This window comes from Salmo salar, chromosome ssa13 (assembly GCF_905237065.1).
Source record: "Salmo salar chromosome ssa13, Ssal_v3.1, whole genome shotgun sequence".
Classification (NCBI taxonomy): domain Eukaryota; kingdom Metazoa; phylum Chordata; class Actinopteri; order Salmoniformes; family Salmonidae; genus Salmo; species Salmo salar.
Window position 1 is genome coordinate 47,076,556 of NC_059454.1, and position 20,288 is coordinate 47,096,843.

The 20,288-nt window shown below is 44.5% G+C and overlaps 1 protein-coding gene across 1 annotated transcript in view; it reads left to right on the forward strand.

The window, feature by feature from the left end:
• The window catches only part of LOC106566949 (agrin), a 408,999-nt gene that overhangs the window by 254,889 nt on the left and 133,822 nt on the right, over positions 1–20,288 (forward strand). Inside the window, exons 5-7 of the mRNA XM_045692759.1 lie at positions 10,500–10,724; positions 12,192–12,416; positions 17,911–18,117. Coding sequence (XP_045548715.1) covers positions 10,500–10,724; positions 12,192–12,416; positions 17,911–18,117 — 657 coding nt within the window. The remainder of the gene's footprint in view (positions 1–10,499; positions 10,725–12,191; positions 12,417–17,910; positions 18,118–20,288) is intronic.

Sequence of the window (20,288 nt, forward strand, 5' to 3'; positions counted from 1 at the left end):
GCATAGTGCCAACTGTAAAGTTTAATGGAGCAGGAATAATGGTCTGGGGCTGTTTTTCATGGTTCGGGCTAGGCCCCTTAGCTCCAGTGAAGGGAAATCTTAATGCTACAGCATACAATGACATTCTAGACAATTCTGTGCTTCCAACTTTGTGGAAACAGTTTGGGGAAGGACCTTTCCTGTTTCAGCATGACCATGCCCCCGTGCGCAAAGCGAGATCTATACAGAAATGGTTTGTCAAGATTAGTGTGGGAGAACTTGACTGTCCTGCACAGAGCCCTGACCTTAACCCCATTGAACACCTTTGGGATAAATTGGAACGCCGACTGCGAGCCAAGCCTAATCGCCCAACATCAGTACCCGACCTCACTAATACGCTTGTGGCTGAATGGAAGAAAGTCCCCGCAGGAATGTTCAAACATCTTGTCGAAAGCCTTCCCAGAAGAGTGGAGGCTGTTATAGCAGCAAAGGTGGGACCAACTCCATATTGGCCCATGATTTCGGAATGAGATGTTCGATGAGCAGGTGTCCACATACTGTTTGTCATGCTAGCTAGCTAAAGGCATGGCAGGCAGCAGGCTGCAGATTTGTTTTCAAAGATGTAACGTTACGATGACATAGTCATGATCATTTTCAGAAGAACAAAAATGACTTATATTTGAAAACCACCACAGAAGTGCTATTCGCCAAGTTGTTGGGTTGTTTACTTGAAGAGATCTAAAGTTAGCTATCAAAACTAATCTCTTCCAATGCATTGTGACTGTGAAATTCCCCCAAATTGTGCTGCGAATTCTACGAAATGAAAAGCTGAAATGAGTATAGCATCCTGTCATTTAACTTGATTTTTTAAAATGCACATACTATAGAAAGGTTCTATTTTCGCATACTGAGAATGTGTCATGCGCGATTAAGTTGTTCCCTGCTATTCTTTTTGTATTCGGTAGCACATCCCCATATCTAATTGTCAAAGCCAAAATGAGTATGACAAGCGACCATGTATAGTACTGTCTTTTTCGAAATGTCACATACCTTCTTTTTTTGCTTACTCAAACAGCCTACTATTTAGGACACAAGTTTACTCATTTTCAGGGTGGTAACAGAGTGTGAGCGAAGTTGAGTGGTTGGAAATCCCGCTCATCACTCCTGGATCATGTCCTTACTCTGCTAAAAAACACTTCATGCACACGGGAAAAATAAACTCCAACTCCAAATTCGCTCCATTCATTAAATCATAATTTAACCAACACCGATTTATTTTTGTGACTACCTGGACCTACCAATTGATTTTTAAGTATTGAAACCAAACCATATGGCAATCAATGAAAAATATTTGAATAAACATGAAAAGGTGAATGGGATATACATTTTAAAATAAATTATAAAAATAGTTTATTTACTGTCCTATCCTGATGGAATGGTCCCATAGACACCCACCTGACAGACCCATACACTAAGGAGAAGTCCTTATATTTTCTATGGACCTACTGTAAGTAGCCTATATGCAGCCAAATCAGAAAGATGAATGTGGTCAGAGACCTACTAAAGCAACACTGCCCCCTCAAGATTCTAAGCCTGCCCATCAGGGTTGGTCCTGCAAAGCCAAAGCCCCCTGATGGGAGAGCATAATATTCAAGGAAATTCTCAAAGCTTCTAATGAGAACCTTGATGACCTTGTACCTAGCCGGTGGGGATTCCGGTGGCGTGCCCCCACCCAGGCAGTGGCAGTGCTGGCAACGCTAGCTGCACTAACACTAGCTGCAGTCACACTCTGGTGGCACAAAATAATCAAAGACTGCACATAGATGCTTAGGGAAATGGTCACAACGGGGGACCAGCATGTGTGTGTTTCAGGGGAAGGCCTGATCTCCATCACCTAGGACTTGACAATTTGCTCAATTTTGCATGCCTTCTCAAACAGCTGCAACTGTATATGCATTTGTAAACCAAGTCCTTTCTTGAGTTGGGCTCTGGGATGGAACAACTGTTGAGCATCTGAGCTTATGATTGTTTGTGGGGGAAAGGGGTTGAGGGTGTATGAGTGTGTGTGTGTGTAACCCACATCTGTTGCTAGGGGGTAATGATGTAAGGGACAATATAAACTCAGCAAAAAAAGAAACGTCCCTTTTTCAGGAACCTGTCTTTCAAAGATAATTCGTAAAAATCCAAATACCTTCACAGATCTTCATTGTAAAGGGTTTAAATACTTTTCCCCATGCTTGTTCAATGAACCATAAACAATTAATGAACACGCACCTGTGGAATGGTCGTTAAGACACTAACAGCTTACAGACGGTAGGCAATGAAGTTCGCTGTTATGAAAATTCAGGACACTAAAGAGGCCTTTCTACTGACTGAAAAAACAAAAAGAAAGATGCCCAGGGTCCCCGCTCATCTGCGTGAACGTGCCTTAGGCATGCTGCAAGGAGGCATGAGCACTGCAGATGTGGCTAGGGCAATAAATTGCAATGTCCGTACTGTGAGATGCCTAAGACAGCGCTACAGGGAGACTAAACGGACAGCTGATCGTCCTCCGAACATCACACCTGCAGGACAGGTACAGGATGGCAACAACAACTGCCTGAGTTACACCAGGAATGCACAATCTCTCCATCAGTGCTCAGTATGGCCGCAATAGGCTGAGAGAGGCTGGACTGAGGGCTTGCAGGCCTGTTGTAAGGCAGGTCCTCACCAGACATCAGCGGTAACAACGTCGCCTATGGGCACAAATCCACCATCGCTGGACCAGACAGGACTGGCAAAAAGTGCTCTTCCCTGACGAGTCGCAGTTTTGTCTCACCAGGGGTGATGGTCGGATTCACTTTTATTAACAAGGAATGAGCGTTACACCGAGGCCTGTACTCTGAAGCGGGATCGATTTAGAGGTGGAGGGTCCATCATGGTCTGGGGCGGTGTGTCACAGCATCATCGGACTGAGCTTGTTGCCATTGCAGGCAATCTCAACGCTGTGCATTACAGGGAAGACATCCTCCTCCCTCATGTGGTACCCTTCCTGCAGGCTCATCCTGACATGACCCTCCAGCATGATAATGCCACCAGCCATACTGCTCGTTCTGTGTGTGATTTCCTGCAAGACAGGAATGTCAGTGTTCTGCCATGGCCAGCGAACAGCCCAGATCTCAATCCCATTGAGCACGTCTGGGACCTGTTGGATCGGAGGGTGAGGGCTAGGGCCATTCCCCCCAGAAATGTCCCGGTACATGCAGGTGCCTTGGTGGAAGAGTGGGATAACATCTCACAGCAAGAACTGGCAAATCTGGTGCAGTCCATGAGGAGGAGATGCACTGCAGTACTTAATGCAGCTGGTGGCCACACCAGATACTGACTGTTACTTTTGATTTTGCCCCCCCCTTTGTTCAGGGACACATTATTCCATTTCTGTTAGTCACATGTCTGTGGAACTTGTTCAGTGCATGTCTCAGTTGTTGAATCTTATGTTCTTACAAATATTTACACGTTACGTTTGCTGAAAATAAACGCAGATGACAGTGAGAGGACATTTCTTTTTTTGCTGAGGTTAGGATGATTCACAATGAATGTTTGCCTAAATAATATTTGCTTGCAAATTTATTTATTTTTCTGTACATTTTGGTTTTAGGTAACAATCCACGAACTGCCAACATTATTATGTGTATTATTTGTTTATTAAATTAAGATGTATATAAAAAAATCTATGTCAGTCCAAAGTTTGGACACACCTACTCATTCAAGGGTTTTTCTTAATTGTTTATATATTGTAGAATAATAGTGAAGACATCAAAACAATTAAATAACACATATGGAATCATGTAGTAACCAAAAAAGTGTTCAACTATTTCCAAATATATTTTCTATTTCAGATTCTTCAAAGGAGCTACCCTTTGCTTTAATGACAGCTTCACACACTCTTGGCATTCTCTTAATGCTTTTAATGCTTTTCCAACAGTCTTGAAGGAGTTCCCACATATGCTGAGCACTTGCTGGCTGCTTTTCCTTCACTCTGTGGTCCAACTCATCCCAAACCATCTCAACTGGGTGGAGGTCAGGTGATTGTGGAGGCCAGGTCATCTGATGCAGCACTCCATCACTCTCCTTCTTGGTCAAAAAAGCCCTTATACAGCCTGGAGGTGTGTTGGGCTATTGTCCTGTTGAATAACAAATTATATTCCCACTATGTGCAAACCAGATGGGATGGCGTATCACTGCCAAAGGCTGTGGTAGCCATGCTGGTTAAGTGTGCCTTGAATTCTAAATAAATCACTGACAGTGTCACCAGCAAAGCACCCCAACACCATCACACCTCCTCCTCCATGCTTCACGGTGGGAACCACACATGTGGAGATCATCCATTCACTTAATCTGCATCTCACAAAGACATGGCGGTTGGAACCCAAAATCTCAAAATTGGACTCACCAGACCAAAGGACAGATTTCCACCGGTCTAATGTCCATTGCTTGTGTTTCTTGGCCCAAGCAAGTCTCTTCTTCTTATTGGTGTCCTTTAAAAGTGGTTTCTTTGCAGCCATTCGATCATGGCCAGATTCACTCCTCTGAACAGTTGATGTTGAGCTGTGTCTGTTACTTGAACTCTGTGAAGCATTTATTTGGGCTGCAATCTGAGTTTAATCAACTTGTCCTCTGCAGCAAAGGTAACTCTGGGACTTTCCTGTGGCGGTCCTCATGAGAGCCAGTTTCATCATCGCGCTTGATGTTTTTTGCGACTGCACTTGAAGAAACTTTGAAAGTTCTTGAATTGTTCCGGATTCACTGACCTTCATGTCTTAAAGTAATGATGGACTGTCATTTCTCTTTGCCTATTTGAGCTGTTCTTGCCATAATATGGACTTGGTCTTTTACCAAATAAGGCTAACTTCTGTATACCACCCCTACCTTGTCACAACAAAACTGATTGGCTCAAACGGATTAAGAAGGAAACAAATTTCACAAATTAACTTTTAACAAGGCACACATGTTAATTGAAATGCATTCCAGGTGACTACCTCATGAAGCTGGTTGAGAGAATGCCAAGAGTGTGCAAAGCTGTCATCAAGGGAAAGGGTGTGTACTTTGAAGAATCTCACATCTAAAATATATTTTGATTTGTTTAACACTTTTTTGGTTACTACATGATTCCATATGTGTTATTTCATAGTTTTGATGTCTTCACTATTATTCTACACTGTAGAAATCATTTTAAATAAATAAAAACCCTTGAATGAGTATGTGTGTCAACTTTTGACTGGTACTGTATATATACTGCTCAAAAAAATAAAGGGAACACTTAAACAACACAATGTAACTCCAAGTCAATCACACTTTTGTGAAATCAAACTGTCCACTTAGGAAGCAACACTGATTGACAATAAATTTCACATGCTGTTGTGCAAATGGAATAGACAACAGGTGGAAATTATAGGCAATTAGCAAGACACCCCCAATAAAGGAGTGGCTCTGCAGCTGGTGACCACTTCTCAGTTCCTATGCTTCCTGGCTGATGTTTTGGTCACTTTTGAATGCTGGCGGTGCTTTCACTCTAGTGGTAGCATGAGACGGAGTCTACAACCCACACAAGTGGCTCAGGTAGTGCAGCTCATCCAGGATGGCACATCATTGCGAGCTGTGGCAAGAAGGTTTGCTGTGTCTGTCAGCGTAGTGTCCAGAGCATGGAGGCGCTACCAGGAGACAGGCCAGTACATCAGGAGACGTGGAGGAGGCCGTAGGAGGGCAACAACCCAGCAGCAGGACCGCTACCTCCGCCTTTGTGCAAGGAGGAACAGGAGGAGCACTGCCAGAGCCCTGCAAAATGACCTCCAGCAGGCCACAAATGTGCATGTGTCTGCTCAAATGGTCAGAAACAGACTCCATGAGGGTGGTATGAGGGCCCGACGTCCACAGGTGGGGGTTGTGCTTACAGCCCAACACCGTGCAGGACGTTTGGCATTTGTCAGAGAACACCAAGATTGGCAAATTCGCCACTGGCGCCCTGTGCTCTTCACAGATGAAAGCAGGTTCACACTGAGCACATGTGACAGAGTGGAGAACGTTCTGCTGCCTGCAACATCCTCCAGCATGACCGGTTTGGCGGTGGGTCAGTCATGGTGTGGGGTGGCATTTCTTTGGGGGGCCGCACAGCCCTCCATGTGCTCGCCAGAGGTAGCCTGACTGCCATTAGGTTCCGAGATGAGATCCTCAGACCCCTTGTGAGACCATATGCTGGTGCGGTTGGCCCTGGGTTCCTCCTAATGCAAGACAATGCTAGACCTCATGTGGCTGGAGTGTGTCAGCAGTTCCTGCAAGAGGAAGGCATTGATGCTATGGACTGGCCTGCCCGTTCCCCAGACCTGAATCCAATTGAGCACATCTGGGACATCATGTCTCGCTCCATCCACCAACGCCACGTTGCACCACAGACTGTCCAGGAGTTGGCGGATGCTTTAGTCCAGGTCTGGGAGGCCATCCCTCAGGAGACCATCCGCCAACTCATCAGGAGCATGCCCAGGCGTTGTAGGGAGGTCATACAGGCACGTGGAGGCCACACACACTACTGAGCCTCATTTTGACTTGTTTTAAGGACATTACATCAAAGTTGGATCAGCCTGTAGTGTGGTTTTCCACTTTAATTTTGAGTGTGACTCCAAATCCAGACCTCCATGGGTTGATAAATTGGATTTCCATTGATTATTTTTGTGTGATTTTGTTGTCAGCACATTCAACTATGTAAAGAAAAAAGTATTTAATAAGATTATTTCATTCATTCAGATCTAGGATGTGTTATTTTAGTGTTCCCTTTCTTTTTTTGAGCAGTGTATATTTTTTACAAGCTATATATAATGCAAATTGAGGTGAGAGCGATGGAAATGCTTTAGGCTTTTTTCTGCATCTGTTCTGTGGGTGGCATTATGTGCTCTTTTCGAAGGATGGGATTCAGGGGGATGGGGGTGGTCTGCCGGTCACTGGGATGACAACCCAACTTGGCATGGGGAAGGGTTTTAGCCGGTGGAATAGTGGGGAACAATTGGAGGTTTACTTAGTAGCAATGCAAATATCATGGTATAGTGACATGGACACACAATCACTATGGGACTTTTTAATGGTGAGTTGACAAACATATATTATGATAAATAGATTTGAAGCTGTCACGTCCTGACCAGTATAAGGGTTATTTGTTATTGTAGTTTGGTCAGGACGTGGCAGAGGGTATTTTGTTTATGTGGTTCGGGGTGGTGATTTATTTAGTAGGGTGTTAGTTTAGTTAGTTCTGGGTTTTTGGGGTTATGTTCTAGGTTTGTATTTCTATGTGGTCTCTAGTCTTTTGTATTTCTATGTCTAGTTTATTGGGGTTGGACTCTCAATTGGAGGCAGGTGTTTTCTAGTTGCCTCTGATTGAGAGTCCTATATATGGGTATGTGTTTGGTTAAGTGTTTGTGGGAGATTGTTTCTTGTTTTGCCTGTGTGAGCCTGACAAGACTGTTTTGCTGTTTGTGCGTTTTTTGTTATTTTTGGTGTTCTCTTTATTTTAAATAAATAACAAGATGAGCATCCACATTCCTGCTGCGTTTTGGTCCTCTATTCCCGACGACAGCCGTTACAGAACCTTGTATCTCATTAGGGTAAATGGTGAAATAAGTATAGCCAGTTATAATTGTAATGGCTTAGCAGATAATAAGAAAAGACGATCAGTATTTACCTGGCTAAAAGAAAAGGAATATAATATCTATTGTTTACAGGAAACTCATTCAACAATTTTAGATGAAGTTGCGTGGAAAAAGGACAATGGGGGCAAAATATATTTCTCCCATGGGCAAAGAAATTCAAAAGTGATGATATTAATTAACAGCAATTTTGATCCGAATGTGCAAATTGTCCAAACAGAACCTCAAGGAAGATGGATGATGGATGTCCTCTTGCTCAGTTGTGCACCGGGGCCTCCCACTACTTTTTATATTCTGGTTAGGGACAGTTTGCGCTGTTCTGTGAAGGGAGTAGTACACAGCCTTGTATGAGATCTTCAGTTTCTTGGCAATTTCTCGCATGGAATAGCCTTCATTTCTCAGAACAAGAATAGACTGATGAGTTTCAGAAGAAAGTTCTTTGTTTCTAGCCATTTTGAGCCTGTAATCGAACCCATGCTCTGATGCTCCAGATACTCAACTTGTCTAAAGAAGGCCAGTTTTATTGCTTCTTTAACCAGCACAACCGTTTTCAGCTGTGCTAACATAATTACAAAAGGGTTTTCTAATGATCAATTAGCCTTTTAAAATGATAAACTTGGATTAGCTAACACAACGTGCCATTGGAACACAGGAGTGATGGTTGCTGATAATGGGCCTCTGTACACCTATGTAGATATTCCATTAAACATCAGCCATTTCCAGCTACAATAGTCATTTACAACATTAATAATGTCTACACTGTATTTATGATCAATTTAATGTTATTTTAATGGACAACAAAAATTACCTTTTCTTTCAAAACAAGGACATCTCTAAGTGACCCCAAACTGTTGAACGGTAGTGTATATAGTAATTGATCAACCCTACAAGCAATACAAGACTCTGTTATTATGGTGGGAGATTATAGTACTGTTTTAAATACCTCTATGGACCATAAAGGAAATCACACTACAAACTATCACGCACATGCACTTAAGGAAATCACGAATGACATAGATATATTGGAACTAGTGGATATATGGAGGCTTAAATATCCTGACCTAGTGAGATATACATGGAGGATGCTCAATCAAGTTAGTCGTCTTGACTACTTTCTTATGTCATTCTGTCTGGAACCAAAAGTTTAAAAAGTGTTGATAGGGGACAGAATGTGGTTGGACCATCAAATAATTGCCCATATATATTACTCTTACAGAATTTCCACGTGGGCGAGGATATTGGACATTTAATCAAAGCCAATGTTGGAGAATCTCATATAAAATGGGATAAAGTTTATTATGGCCTCCGTTCCGCTCACATACTCTGGTTGGTAATACCTGTCACCAGTTGGCCAGCTCCATTTGCAGTATCACATCGAATTCGAACTGAAACAAAGACACATTCGTTAGTGACACCACTCCGCCGTGTCTAGAAACAATTTGAAGACGAGAGAGGTATAAAGAGAAAAAAAATATGTCAAGATGTGAGTGATATGTGTGAGACTTTCATCCGATGGCACAGAAAAAAGCACTCTTCTTCCCTCTCCCAGATCCTAGACTCTCATTAAGGCGACGAGATTCTACCCCCAAGATCCACCGAAAGAAGTGGAGCACAGTCTTCTGAGACAAACATCGCCTGAAGTAGAGGAATAAGACTTTCTTTAATTGGAGATAGGGGGGATAAAACAAGAAATGGTACGCTGAAGGTTCGTGGATTACTATATCGTAGCATCCGTCCCTGAAGTGAAATTCATAGACAAAGCGTTGCAACAAAAGGGGGATATTGGACATGGATAAACATTATTCCAAAAGTGGCAGTGCATACGAAATGAGAGTCTCGGCGCTTATCAGAGGAACCCCACTTCCCTAGTGCTTCGCGCTCATAGAGAGTGTTTGTTTTAATGCCTGTCATAAATATGTATCAGGGGTCTTAATCTGATGGCGCTACTTTGTCGAGAATATGAGATACCAAAATACGTCCATCAGTCCCAGACGTCCGCTAAATTAGAAGTTCCACACACTCATATCGGCAGAATGAGTCACTCCGGAGTGGCAGTGGTGTTTATTAAGCTGCTGGAAACAAAGTTCTCTATAGGGAAATACTGCTTTCCCTCGCTTTCTTCTTTTCAGAAAAGTACACATTCAGGGGCTCTCCTCAGCTGCCAGAAGAAGAGCACGCTAAAGCATAGCAATTCAGATTGTATTGTGAATGCAAAATCTCCTTCAATTGGCCGACAGCAAATTAATGCAACTTGTTTGTACAGCCAGCCATCTATGACCATCTGGGAATCCTTAGTCAGGGCTGTCAAGTAGTTCTTCAGCCCAGAGTAACCCATCCACTGCATTTTTTCCATCTGCACACAAATAGGCTGACACGCTGTTGTGAAAAGGTAGCATGTGTACATTTTGTATTTAAACCTCTATGGAACTTGCTTACATTGTTGTGTTACTTATGGTAGACACTGTAGCTCCCTGGCCTTCTTGGATTCTCCAAAGTGTTTTCAATGGATCTTCAACCAATGTTTCAGTCAATAAAAGACCATCGGGGTTGACATGATGATGGCTAATTGTGATAGTAGAGTCAAGTGTTCCTGCATAACCCATACAAAACACTCCCCCCACCCTCAAGCACACACACATACACATTTTGTTCTATCCTCATGGGGACCTAAAATTAACTTCCATTTCAAATCCTATTTTCCCTAACCCATAACCCTAGCCTTTGTCCTCATCGGGATGTGAGAAATGTCCCTACGAGGGAGAGTTTTCCTTTTTTAACTATCCTTCCGGGGATTTTAGGTCCGCACACCCCCTAATACCTACAGTACCTCTGTCTTCTCCCTCCCTGCAGCCCTGGAGGACCCGTGCAGTGAGGTGACCTGCAGCTACGGCAGCACCTGCATCCAGTCATCGGACTCCTTGTCGGCCAAGTGCATGTGCCCGCTGAGCTGCGACGGTAAGCCCGAGCAGGTGGTGTGTGGCAGTGACGGCCAAGACTACCGCAACGAGTGCGAGCTCTACAAGCAAGCCTGCCACACCCAGAAGAACTTCCGCCTGCAGCACCAGGGATACTGCAGTGAGTCCCCTCATATACTTCTCCTCTATCCTCCCTCCCTCTCCCTCCTTTCTTTTGTTCTTTCTTTTTTGCTTTCGCTCTCTCTTCACATCCCTCTGGAGTTTCATTGGCTTCTATCTCTCTGACATCATGTGACTAGTTTTCAAATTCAGAGCTTTCTTTTCTTCATGCAAACTTCCAGCGGTGTGGATTATTCACTGTTGACAAACAGAGTTTTTAGAGCTGGCCAGTTCGAGAGTTGTTTTGTGTCACCTGCTGTTTGTTTTGGTAGTTTTCTCCTGAGGACGTCTGACTTTGAGACATTTGCGCCGAGGGAAAGAGCCAGATAGAGCTAACCAGACAAACTAGCATCCCAAAAGTGAGACCCTGAGAGACTACAAAATGGAAGGGAGATGGTGTCTCAGGCCCCCAGAGGACAGCTCGAATATATATCCATTCCAAGCTGGTGAGACCAGGCTCCATGTTGCCTTACCCCCAGGGGGAGGCCTGGGGCCCCAGGAGAGCTGGCCCGGCGGGCCCCTAAATCTTCCTGAGCGATTCTGTCCAAGCTTTGGCTGTCTCAACTGGCTCGCCAACGTCAGACAAATGGTGATGCTTTATATATACAGCTGGGGCTAGGCTAGCCAGCACCTCCACTGTCTGTCTGTATGTCTAATTGCCTCATCGGGGGTGGGTGGGGGCTCGACTGCGGAGTGCAGGAATCCTGGAAGCCGTTCTAGTGTGTTAATGGGAGGTAATGGTTTTTGCAAATGGGATAATAGCTAGGCTTGTGTTGCATCATTGCATTTCTGGCGTCAGTTATTTTTGAAGAAAAAAAACGGAGTTGTTAATGTTTCCAACACTTTATATCCTCCTGTGTTAGCGATTCCATTGTGCTAATATACACAATCCCTACAATCCCTGACCTTGGCAATGTGTTGCTGGCGTTGGCCCTGTTGTTGTCCTGCCTGCCCAGCCCGGGCTGTGGAAGTCTAGCTACCATTGTCACTTTTGTGTTCCTGTTGTCGCTCTTTGTTTCTCGAGCCAGGGCCTTTTCTCTCCCTTTCTCTCTTTCCCTTTCTCTCTCTCTCTATGTCCTTTTGGTCTCATCCTCCTCGGTGGTGTTTCGAATGACTTGCTCGCAGCTTGGCAGTGTTTTAATGCAGCGCAGAGGTACATGAATCCTTTGTGTCCCCTTGCTCTATACAAGACCGTGTAGAGAGATGAGACGAAGTTGAGCAGGCAAACAGCTCCTATTTCAATAAGCATCTCCCCAGTTCCATTATGATTACAGCTGATATGGCCACCAGCGCCAGCTGCCAGCCTGTTGTCCTCTTAGATCCATGGGCTTCTTGGCTTTCCCCTTTGCCTTTCCAGGGCAGCCAGTGTTGATAGCAGGCCTATCTCCAGCATATCCCTGGTGATGGATAACCATGTCCTACCACTAACCTCTCTCTCTCTTGCTCTCTTTCTCTCCCCTGTTTATAGACCCCTGCAAAGACAGTGAGAACAGTCTGAACGTGGCGTGCCGGGTGGAGCCACGTACCCGCCAGCCCCTGACCTTTGCCCCCCCGGAGTCCTGCCCACCCGTCAATGAGCCACTGTGCGCCAACGACAGCCAGACATACGAGAGCGAGTGCCATATGACGAGGACGGGCATGCAGAAGGGCATTGAACTCAGGAAGATCCACCCGGGCCGCTGCAAGAAACAAGGTGAGCCAGCACGTTCATGCATGCACACACGAACTGCACTGCCTTGACCGATAGATAACTTACCATGTTCTTTACGGGCTGTGTTGTGTTACATGCATGACACCAGATGGTTTGCTTGATAAGAGTTCACAAAGGCTTATCTGGGCTATTTGCACTGTCAGGTTTACAGTCAATCAAATCAAATCCAATTTTATTTGTCACGTGGCAAATACAACAGGTGTTGAAATGTTTACTTACAATCTCTTAACCAACAATGCAGTTTTAAGAAAAATAAATGTTAAAGTATTTACTAAAATAAACGGTAAAAAATGTTTTTTTTTCATTAAGGAGCAACATTAAAATAACACTAGTGAGGCTTTATACAGGGGGTACCGTTACAAAGTCAATGTGTGGGGGCAGAGGTTATAGTCCGGGTAGCCATTTAATTAGCTCTTTAGGAGTCTTATGGCTTGGGTGTAGAAGCTGTTAAGCCTTTTGGAACTAGACTTGGTGCTCCGGTACCACTATGACTAGGCTGGCTGGAGTCTTTACCAATTTTTAGGGCTTTCCTCTGACACCGCCTGGTATAGAGGTCCTGGATGGCAGGAAGCTTGGTCCCAGTGATGCACTGGGCCGTACGCACTACCCTCTGTAGTGCCTTGCGGTCGGAGGTCGAGCAGTTGCCATACCAGGCAGTGATGCAACTAGTCAGGATGCTCTTAATGGTGTGGCTGTTAAACTTTTTGAGGATGTGAGGACCCATGCCAAATATTTTCAGTTTCCTGAGGGGGAATAGGCATTGTTGTGACCTTTTCACGACTGTCTTGCTGTGTTTGGACCATGATAGTTTGTTGGTGATGTGGATACCAAGGAACTTGAAGCTCTCGACTTGCTTCACTACAGCCCCGTCGATGAGAATGGCGGTGTGCTCTGTCCTCCTTTTCCTGTAGTCCACAATCATCTCCTTTGTCTTGATCATGTTTAGGGAGAGGTTGTTATCCTGGTACCACACTGCCAGGTCTCTGACCTCCTCCCTATAGGTTGTCTCATCGTTGTCAGTGATCAGGCCTACTACTGATGTGTCGTCAGCAAACTTAATGATGGTGTTGGAGTCGTGCTTGGCCATACAGTCATGGGTGAACAGGGAGTACAGGAGCGGACTGAGGGGCCCCAGTGTTGAGGGTCAGTGTAGCAGTTGTGGTGTTGCCTACCCTTACCACCTGGGGGGTGGCTCGTCAGGAAGTCCAGGATCCAGTTGCAGAGGGAGGTGTTTAGTCCCAGGGTCCTTAGCTTAGTAATGAGCTTTGAGAGCATTATGGTGTTGAACGCTGAGCTGTAGTCAACGAATAGTATTCTCACGTAGGTGTTCCTTTTGTCCAGGTGGGAAAAGTCATCCGGAACAGCTGATGCTCTCATGCATGCTCATGTTGCTTTCCTTGAAGCAAGCATAGAGGTTATTTAGCTCATCTGGTATGCTCGTGTCACTGTGCTTCCTTTTGTAGTTCGTAATAGTTTGCAAGCCCTGCCACATCCGATGAGCATTGGAGCCGGTGTAGTACGATTCAATCTTAGTCCTGTATTGTCACTTTGCCTGTTTGATGGTTTGTCGGATGGCATAGCGGGATTTCTTTTAAACGTCCAGGTTAGTGTCTCGCTCCTTGAAAGCAGCAGCTCTTCCCTTTAGCTCAGTGCAGATGTTGCCTGTAATCCATGGCTTCTGGTTGGGGGTACGTACGGTCACTGTGGGGATGATGTCATCGATGCACTTATTGATGAAGCCAGTGACTGATGTGGTGTACTCCTCAATGCCATCTGAATAATCCCAGAACATATTCCAGTCTGTGTTAGCAAAACACTACTGTAGCTTAGAATCTGCTTCATCTGACCACTTCCTTATTGAGCGAGTCACTGGTACTTCCTGCTTTAGTTTTTGCTTGTAAGCAGTAACCAAGAGGATAGAGTTATGGTCAGATTTACCAAATGGATGGCGAGGGAGAGCTTTGTACGCGTCTCTGTGTGTGGAGTAAAGATGGTCTAGAGTTTTTTTCCCCTCTGGTTGCACATGTAACGTGCTGGTAGAAATTAGTGTGCCTTCTTGAGTGCCATCTTAGTGCCAGCATCAGTTTGTGGTGGTAAATAGACAGGTACATAGTGTGGTCTACAGCTTATCATGAGATACTCTACCTGAGGCGAGCAAAACCTTGAGACTTTGCACCAGCTGTTATTTACAAATAGACACAGACCGCCACCCCTTGTCTTACCGAAGGCAGCTGTTCTGTCTTGATGATGGACTGAAAACCCAGCCAGCTGTATGTTATCCATGTCGTCGTTCAGCCACGACTCAGTGAAACATAAGATATTACAGTTTTTAACCTCTCTAGGCTAGGCGGGACGAATTCGTCCCACCTACGTAACAGCCACGGCTATCCTGTGGCGCGATTTTCAAAACCTTAAAAATCCTATTACTTCAATTTCTCAAACATATGACTATTTTACAGCCATTTAAAGATAAGACTCTCGTTAATCTAACCACACTGTCCGATTTCAAAAAGGCTTTACAACGAAAGCAAAACATTAGATTATGTCAGCAGAGTACCAAGCCAGAAATAATCAGACACCCATTTTTCAAGCCAGCATATAATGTCACCAAAACCCAGAAGACAGCTAAATGCAGCACTCACCTTTGATGATCTTCATCAGATGACAACCCTAGGACATTATGTTATACAATACATGCATGTTTTGTTCAATCAAGTTCATATTTATATCAAAAACCAGCTTTTTACATTAGCATGTGACGTTCAGAACTAGCAAACTTCCGGGGAATTCGCTAACATTTTACTAAATTACTCACGATAAACGTTCACAAAAAGCATAACAATTATTTTAAGAATTATAGATACAGACCTCCTCTATGCACTCGATATGTCCGATTTTAAAATAGCTTTTTGGTGAAAGCACATTTTGCAATATTCTAAGTACATAGCCCAGGCATCACGGGCTCGCTATTTAGACACCCGGCAAGTTTAGCACTCACCATAATCATATTTACTATTATAAAAATGTCATTACCTTTTGTTGTCTTCGTCAGAATACACACCCAGGACAGCTACTTCAATAACAAATGTTGGTTTGGTCCAAAATAATCCATCGTTATATCCGAATAGCGGCGTTTTGTTCGATGCGTTCCAGACACTATCCGAAATAGTAAAGAAGTGTCGCGCGCATGGCGCAATTCGTGACAATAAAATTCTAAGTATTCCATTACCGTACGTCGAAGCATGTCAACCGCTGTTTAAAATCAATTTTTACGACATTTTTCTCGTAGAAAAGCGATAATATTCCGACAGGGAATCTCCTTTTCGGCAAACAGAGGAAAAAATCCCAAAGGCGGGGCGGTCGGGGTCACGCGCATAAGCTAGTGTCTCTTGATGGGCCACTTGAGAAAGGCGATAATGTGTTTCAGCCTGGGGCTGGAATGACGACATTCTGTTTTTTCCCCGGGCTCTGAGAGCCTATGGAAGACGTGGGAAGTGTCACGTTAGAGCAGAGATCCTTAGTAAATGATAGAGATGGAAAAGAAGTTCAACAAATGGTCAGGCAGGCCACTTCCTGTAAAGGAATCTCTCAGGTTTTGACCTGCCATTTGAGTTCTGTTATACTCACAGACACCATTCAAACAGTTTTAGAAAATTTAGGGTGTTTTCTATCCATATGTAATAAGTATATGCATATTCTAGTTACTGAGTAGGAGTGGTAACCAGATTAAATCGGGTATGTTTTTTATCCAGCCGTGTCAATGCTGCCCCCTAGCCCTAACAGGTTAATGTCCCGTTGGTAGGTTAGTCTTGATCAGAGCTCATCCATTTTATTATCCAATGACTGCACATTGGCTAATAGGACTGATGGTAAATTCAGATTACACACTCGCCGTCGGATCCTTACAAGGCACCCGACCTACGTCCCCGATATCTCCGTCTCTTCTTCATGTGAATGACAGGGATTTGGGCCTTGTCGATTGTCTGAACTAAATCCTTTGCGTCCGACTCGTAAAATAAAAAATCTTCATCCAGTTCGAGGTGAGTAATCACTGTCCTGATATCCAGAAGCTCTTTTCGGTCATAAGAGACGGTGGCAGAAAAATTATGGACAAAATAAGTTACAAATAACGTGAAAAAACACACACAATAGCACAATTGGTTAGGAGCCCGTAAAACGGCAGCCATCTCCTCCGGCGCCATCATCATCATAGATGATACCGATCTGAAGAAATCCAATGTTCCTGTTGTGTGATAGGGGCTTCAGTAGACCACCACCACCGTGTCTGTAGCTTTTCTGCTCTCACCTCATCTCCACACATCTGAGACTCCCCATAGAGTTAAAGACAAAGGCTCATGGTGTGATGCACTCTACTACAGACAACTGTGGTTTTGCGCTTCAAATAATTCTCAGTTTCTGCCCTGCAACACACCGACTCTCTTTTGTTAGAAATATTTTGTAGTCAAGCTTGAGTACAGATAAAGACCGCTATTATGTGGATACATATGGGACTTCAACTTCTCAGTAGAAGTCTTAGCACTGTGTGTTCCTGTGAATTTATTTAATTCTTCATCAAGTTAACAGGAACCCATTCTCTATCTGTCTTTTACTGAAGTGAAATGGATAGGCATAATCATTTTTAGTTTTCTAAAAAGAAAATGTATTTCAACAGTCATTTCATTTGAAATGTAGATCAATGACATCATACAGTACGTCCCTCTAATGTTCGACTCCCAGAGAAGGCAGCTCCGTAATTAGGTTCCAGTATAGCATGACCACTTTACAGGAAAGAAAAAGAGAGGAATGGCTCCAAATTGAATTCATGTACACATTTGATCCAGTGATAGAGAACATAATGAATTTGAAGTTCTGAATGTGCCTCAACCTTCTCTAAGATTGCCTCGATCAAATCAAATGTATTTATATAGCCCTTCTTACATCAGCTGATATCTCAAAGTGCTGTACAGAAACCCTAAACAGCAAGCAATGCAGGTGTAGAAGCACGGAGGCTAGGAAAAACTCCCTAGAAAGGCCAAAACCTAGGAAGAAACCTAGAGAGGAACCAGGCTATGAGGGGTGGCCAGTCCTCTTCTGGCTGTGCCGGGTGGAGATTATAACAGAACATGGCCAAGATGTTCAAATGTTCATAAATGACCAGCATGGTCAAATAATAATAATCACAGTTGTCGAGGGTGCAACAAGTCAGCACCTCAGTAAATGTCAGTTGGCTTTTCATAGCCGATCATTGAGAGTATCTCTACCGCTCCTGCTGTCTCTAGAGAGTTGAAAACAGCAGGTCTGGGACAGGTAGCACGTCCGGTGAACAGGTCAGGGTTCCATAGCCGCATTCGTCGACTGATTTGCTGCATCACATTTCAAGTCACATTTTATTTTAAGTCCATTATCACAACGTCTCTACAGAGGAAAATTAAACATTAAAAACAAGAAACAACAATGTCCCTCGTCCATTTTGCAGAGATGTGCAAGGAGGAGTGCAAGTTCAATGGCGTGTGCCAGGTGGAACATCTAGGCGTGCACTGCTCCTGCGAGCCTATCCAGTGCGACGGGACCTACAAGCCGCTGTGCGGCAAAGACGGACGCAGCTACGTCAACGACTGTGAGCGGCGACGGGCCGAGTGCCTGGCTAAAGCCCACATCCCCGTCAAGCAGCAAGGCCCGTGTGGTGAGTCAGGTCCTCTAGGAGGGGGGGGGGGGAAAGGGGAGAAGCCTCTGGTCTTTCTCTCTCTGTCTCCCTCTGGTTGGCTCCTCCAACCCTGTGTATAAGTACTGCATGTGTGTTTGTTCTGTCTCTCTCTTGACTTGTCAGTAGTCTGTGGTGGGAGGGGAGGTGAAAAAGCGAAAAGACAGGAAGTTACCATGACCACCACGTTTCCCTTCATCCCCCATCTACCTCATGCCCGTCACGCTCCGCCATCACGTGACACATGAAACACAACAGCCTTCATGTTTCGTTCATGTCCTCCTACCTTCCCGGTAGTGCCAGTCTTCCACTTCAATGGTTTCTCTCTCTCTCTTCACAACACAAAGTTTTGTCTTGCCTGTCTGTCTCCGTCTGTCTCTTTTTTGTCTGTGTGGCTTCCTTTTTAAACAGGTATTCTTTCTATTTCAATGCGTCTGTCTGTATTTGTCCGTGTGACATCTGCCGCTGTTCGGGACATACCCTTCCCTTCAGCAGGGGAGAGTTCAACCTTTGACCTCTGGTGGACACTGACCACTTGGGGGGTCAGAGACTCTCCTCCAATTGGACTAAACAGGGGTGGTTGCCTTTCTCCTTTCTCTTTTCCTTCTTTTTCTTTTCCCTTTCTCTCTCTTTCTTGCTCCCTCTCACTCTCTCTCTCTATAACGGAGTAGTACGTTCTCTCTCCCAGCACTCCAAGCTGTCACTCTTGTCTTTCCTCTGTGCACCCTCCTTGCAGCCCTACTGTGTCTGCGGGAGGAAGAAAGCATCCGTCCGTGAGGTTGGGGAGCTCCTCTTCTTCCCACTGCTGTGTTTTGTTGTGTTAACCCCTTTCCCATCTCCCAACCCCCTTTTCCCTCAACCCTCAGCCTATGATGGTACCCTGCTACCCTAGCATGGCGGACCGCATGTCGACCCTCCCCCTGCCCTATGCCCAACCTCTCCCTTGCCACCCAGGCACTGACTTTTGCTATGCCCAATGCCTATAAGTGCCTGCTGACTAGGTCTCTAAACTTCATATAATCAATTGACTAGGGGTGTTTGTAGATGTAGAATTAATCAGCGGTGGGTAAACTATACCACTGTGAAGGCCACCCGGCACAGATGCAGGCTTTTTGCTCCACAATTCAGCAAATCAAAGCCTTGATCGAAAACTACAAAGAGTTGATTTTGTAGAATCATGGGTGTGTTACTGCTTGGCCAGAGTAAAAACCTGCTCCCACAGTGGTCCTCACAGGGTATAGATAGCCTACCCCTGATGTAGAGTGTCTGTATTCGATAGACCAGCTAAATGCGGGACCACAGTCGTTTTGTAGGAAAACTCCTCTCGAGTTCTCCTCAGACAGATATCTCTATCTCACCTCTGTTGGTTATCTGAATACTAAATTGTACTCGGCGAGGTGACGTTGAAGCATGGCTTCACAGTATCATGGTGCAACTCATTAGCATTGTTTTTTTCTCATCTCTTCCCCTGTCTTTTTGTCGTGCATAAATTAACATGTGAAATGTCTGCGGTGCTTATGTTTTTTATTTTTTATTTAATTATTTCTGACAAAGTAAACGGTCACCGTTCTTTTCAGCGTATTTTATCCGGTGGCGAGTTACAGTACATTTTTTAATGCGTTTTAATGTCTATTGACATTTGCATATTTGCTTGACGACACGATGAGATTTAGATTTAAATCTCCTTTCAGATTTAATTCAACATCAAAAGGAGAGGAGTGAGGTGCCGAGGCTGTTGGTTTAGTTGTGGGGGGAGTATGTGTGAGAGGGTGTGTGTATGTTTGGTTTTGTGTGTGTGTGTGTGTGTGTCTTTGTTTGGTTTTGTGTGTGCAGGCTTGTTTGGTTGTGTGTGTGTGTGTTTGGTTTTTTGTGTGTGTGTCTAAATGGCCTCCTTGTCACGAAGCGATCAATAGCACAATCAGAGGCACAGTTACAGCTGTGCCACTCGGCATGCAGCAATGGACATGCTATCTCTCATCACTGTGACCGTGGCAGCCATTGTCTCACACCGTACTTCCGTCCTAACCACAACACACACACCACAAAGAAGCTTGTGTCATCCTTACTGGGCCAAACCACATGTCACCTCTGGGAACCACAGTCCCCTGCTAACTTCAATGGCACTGTCTAAAGCATACTTAAAATCACTTACT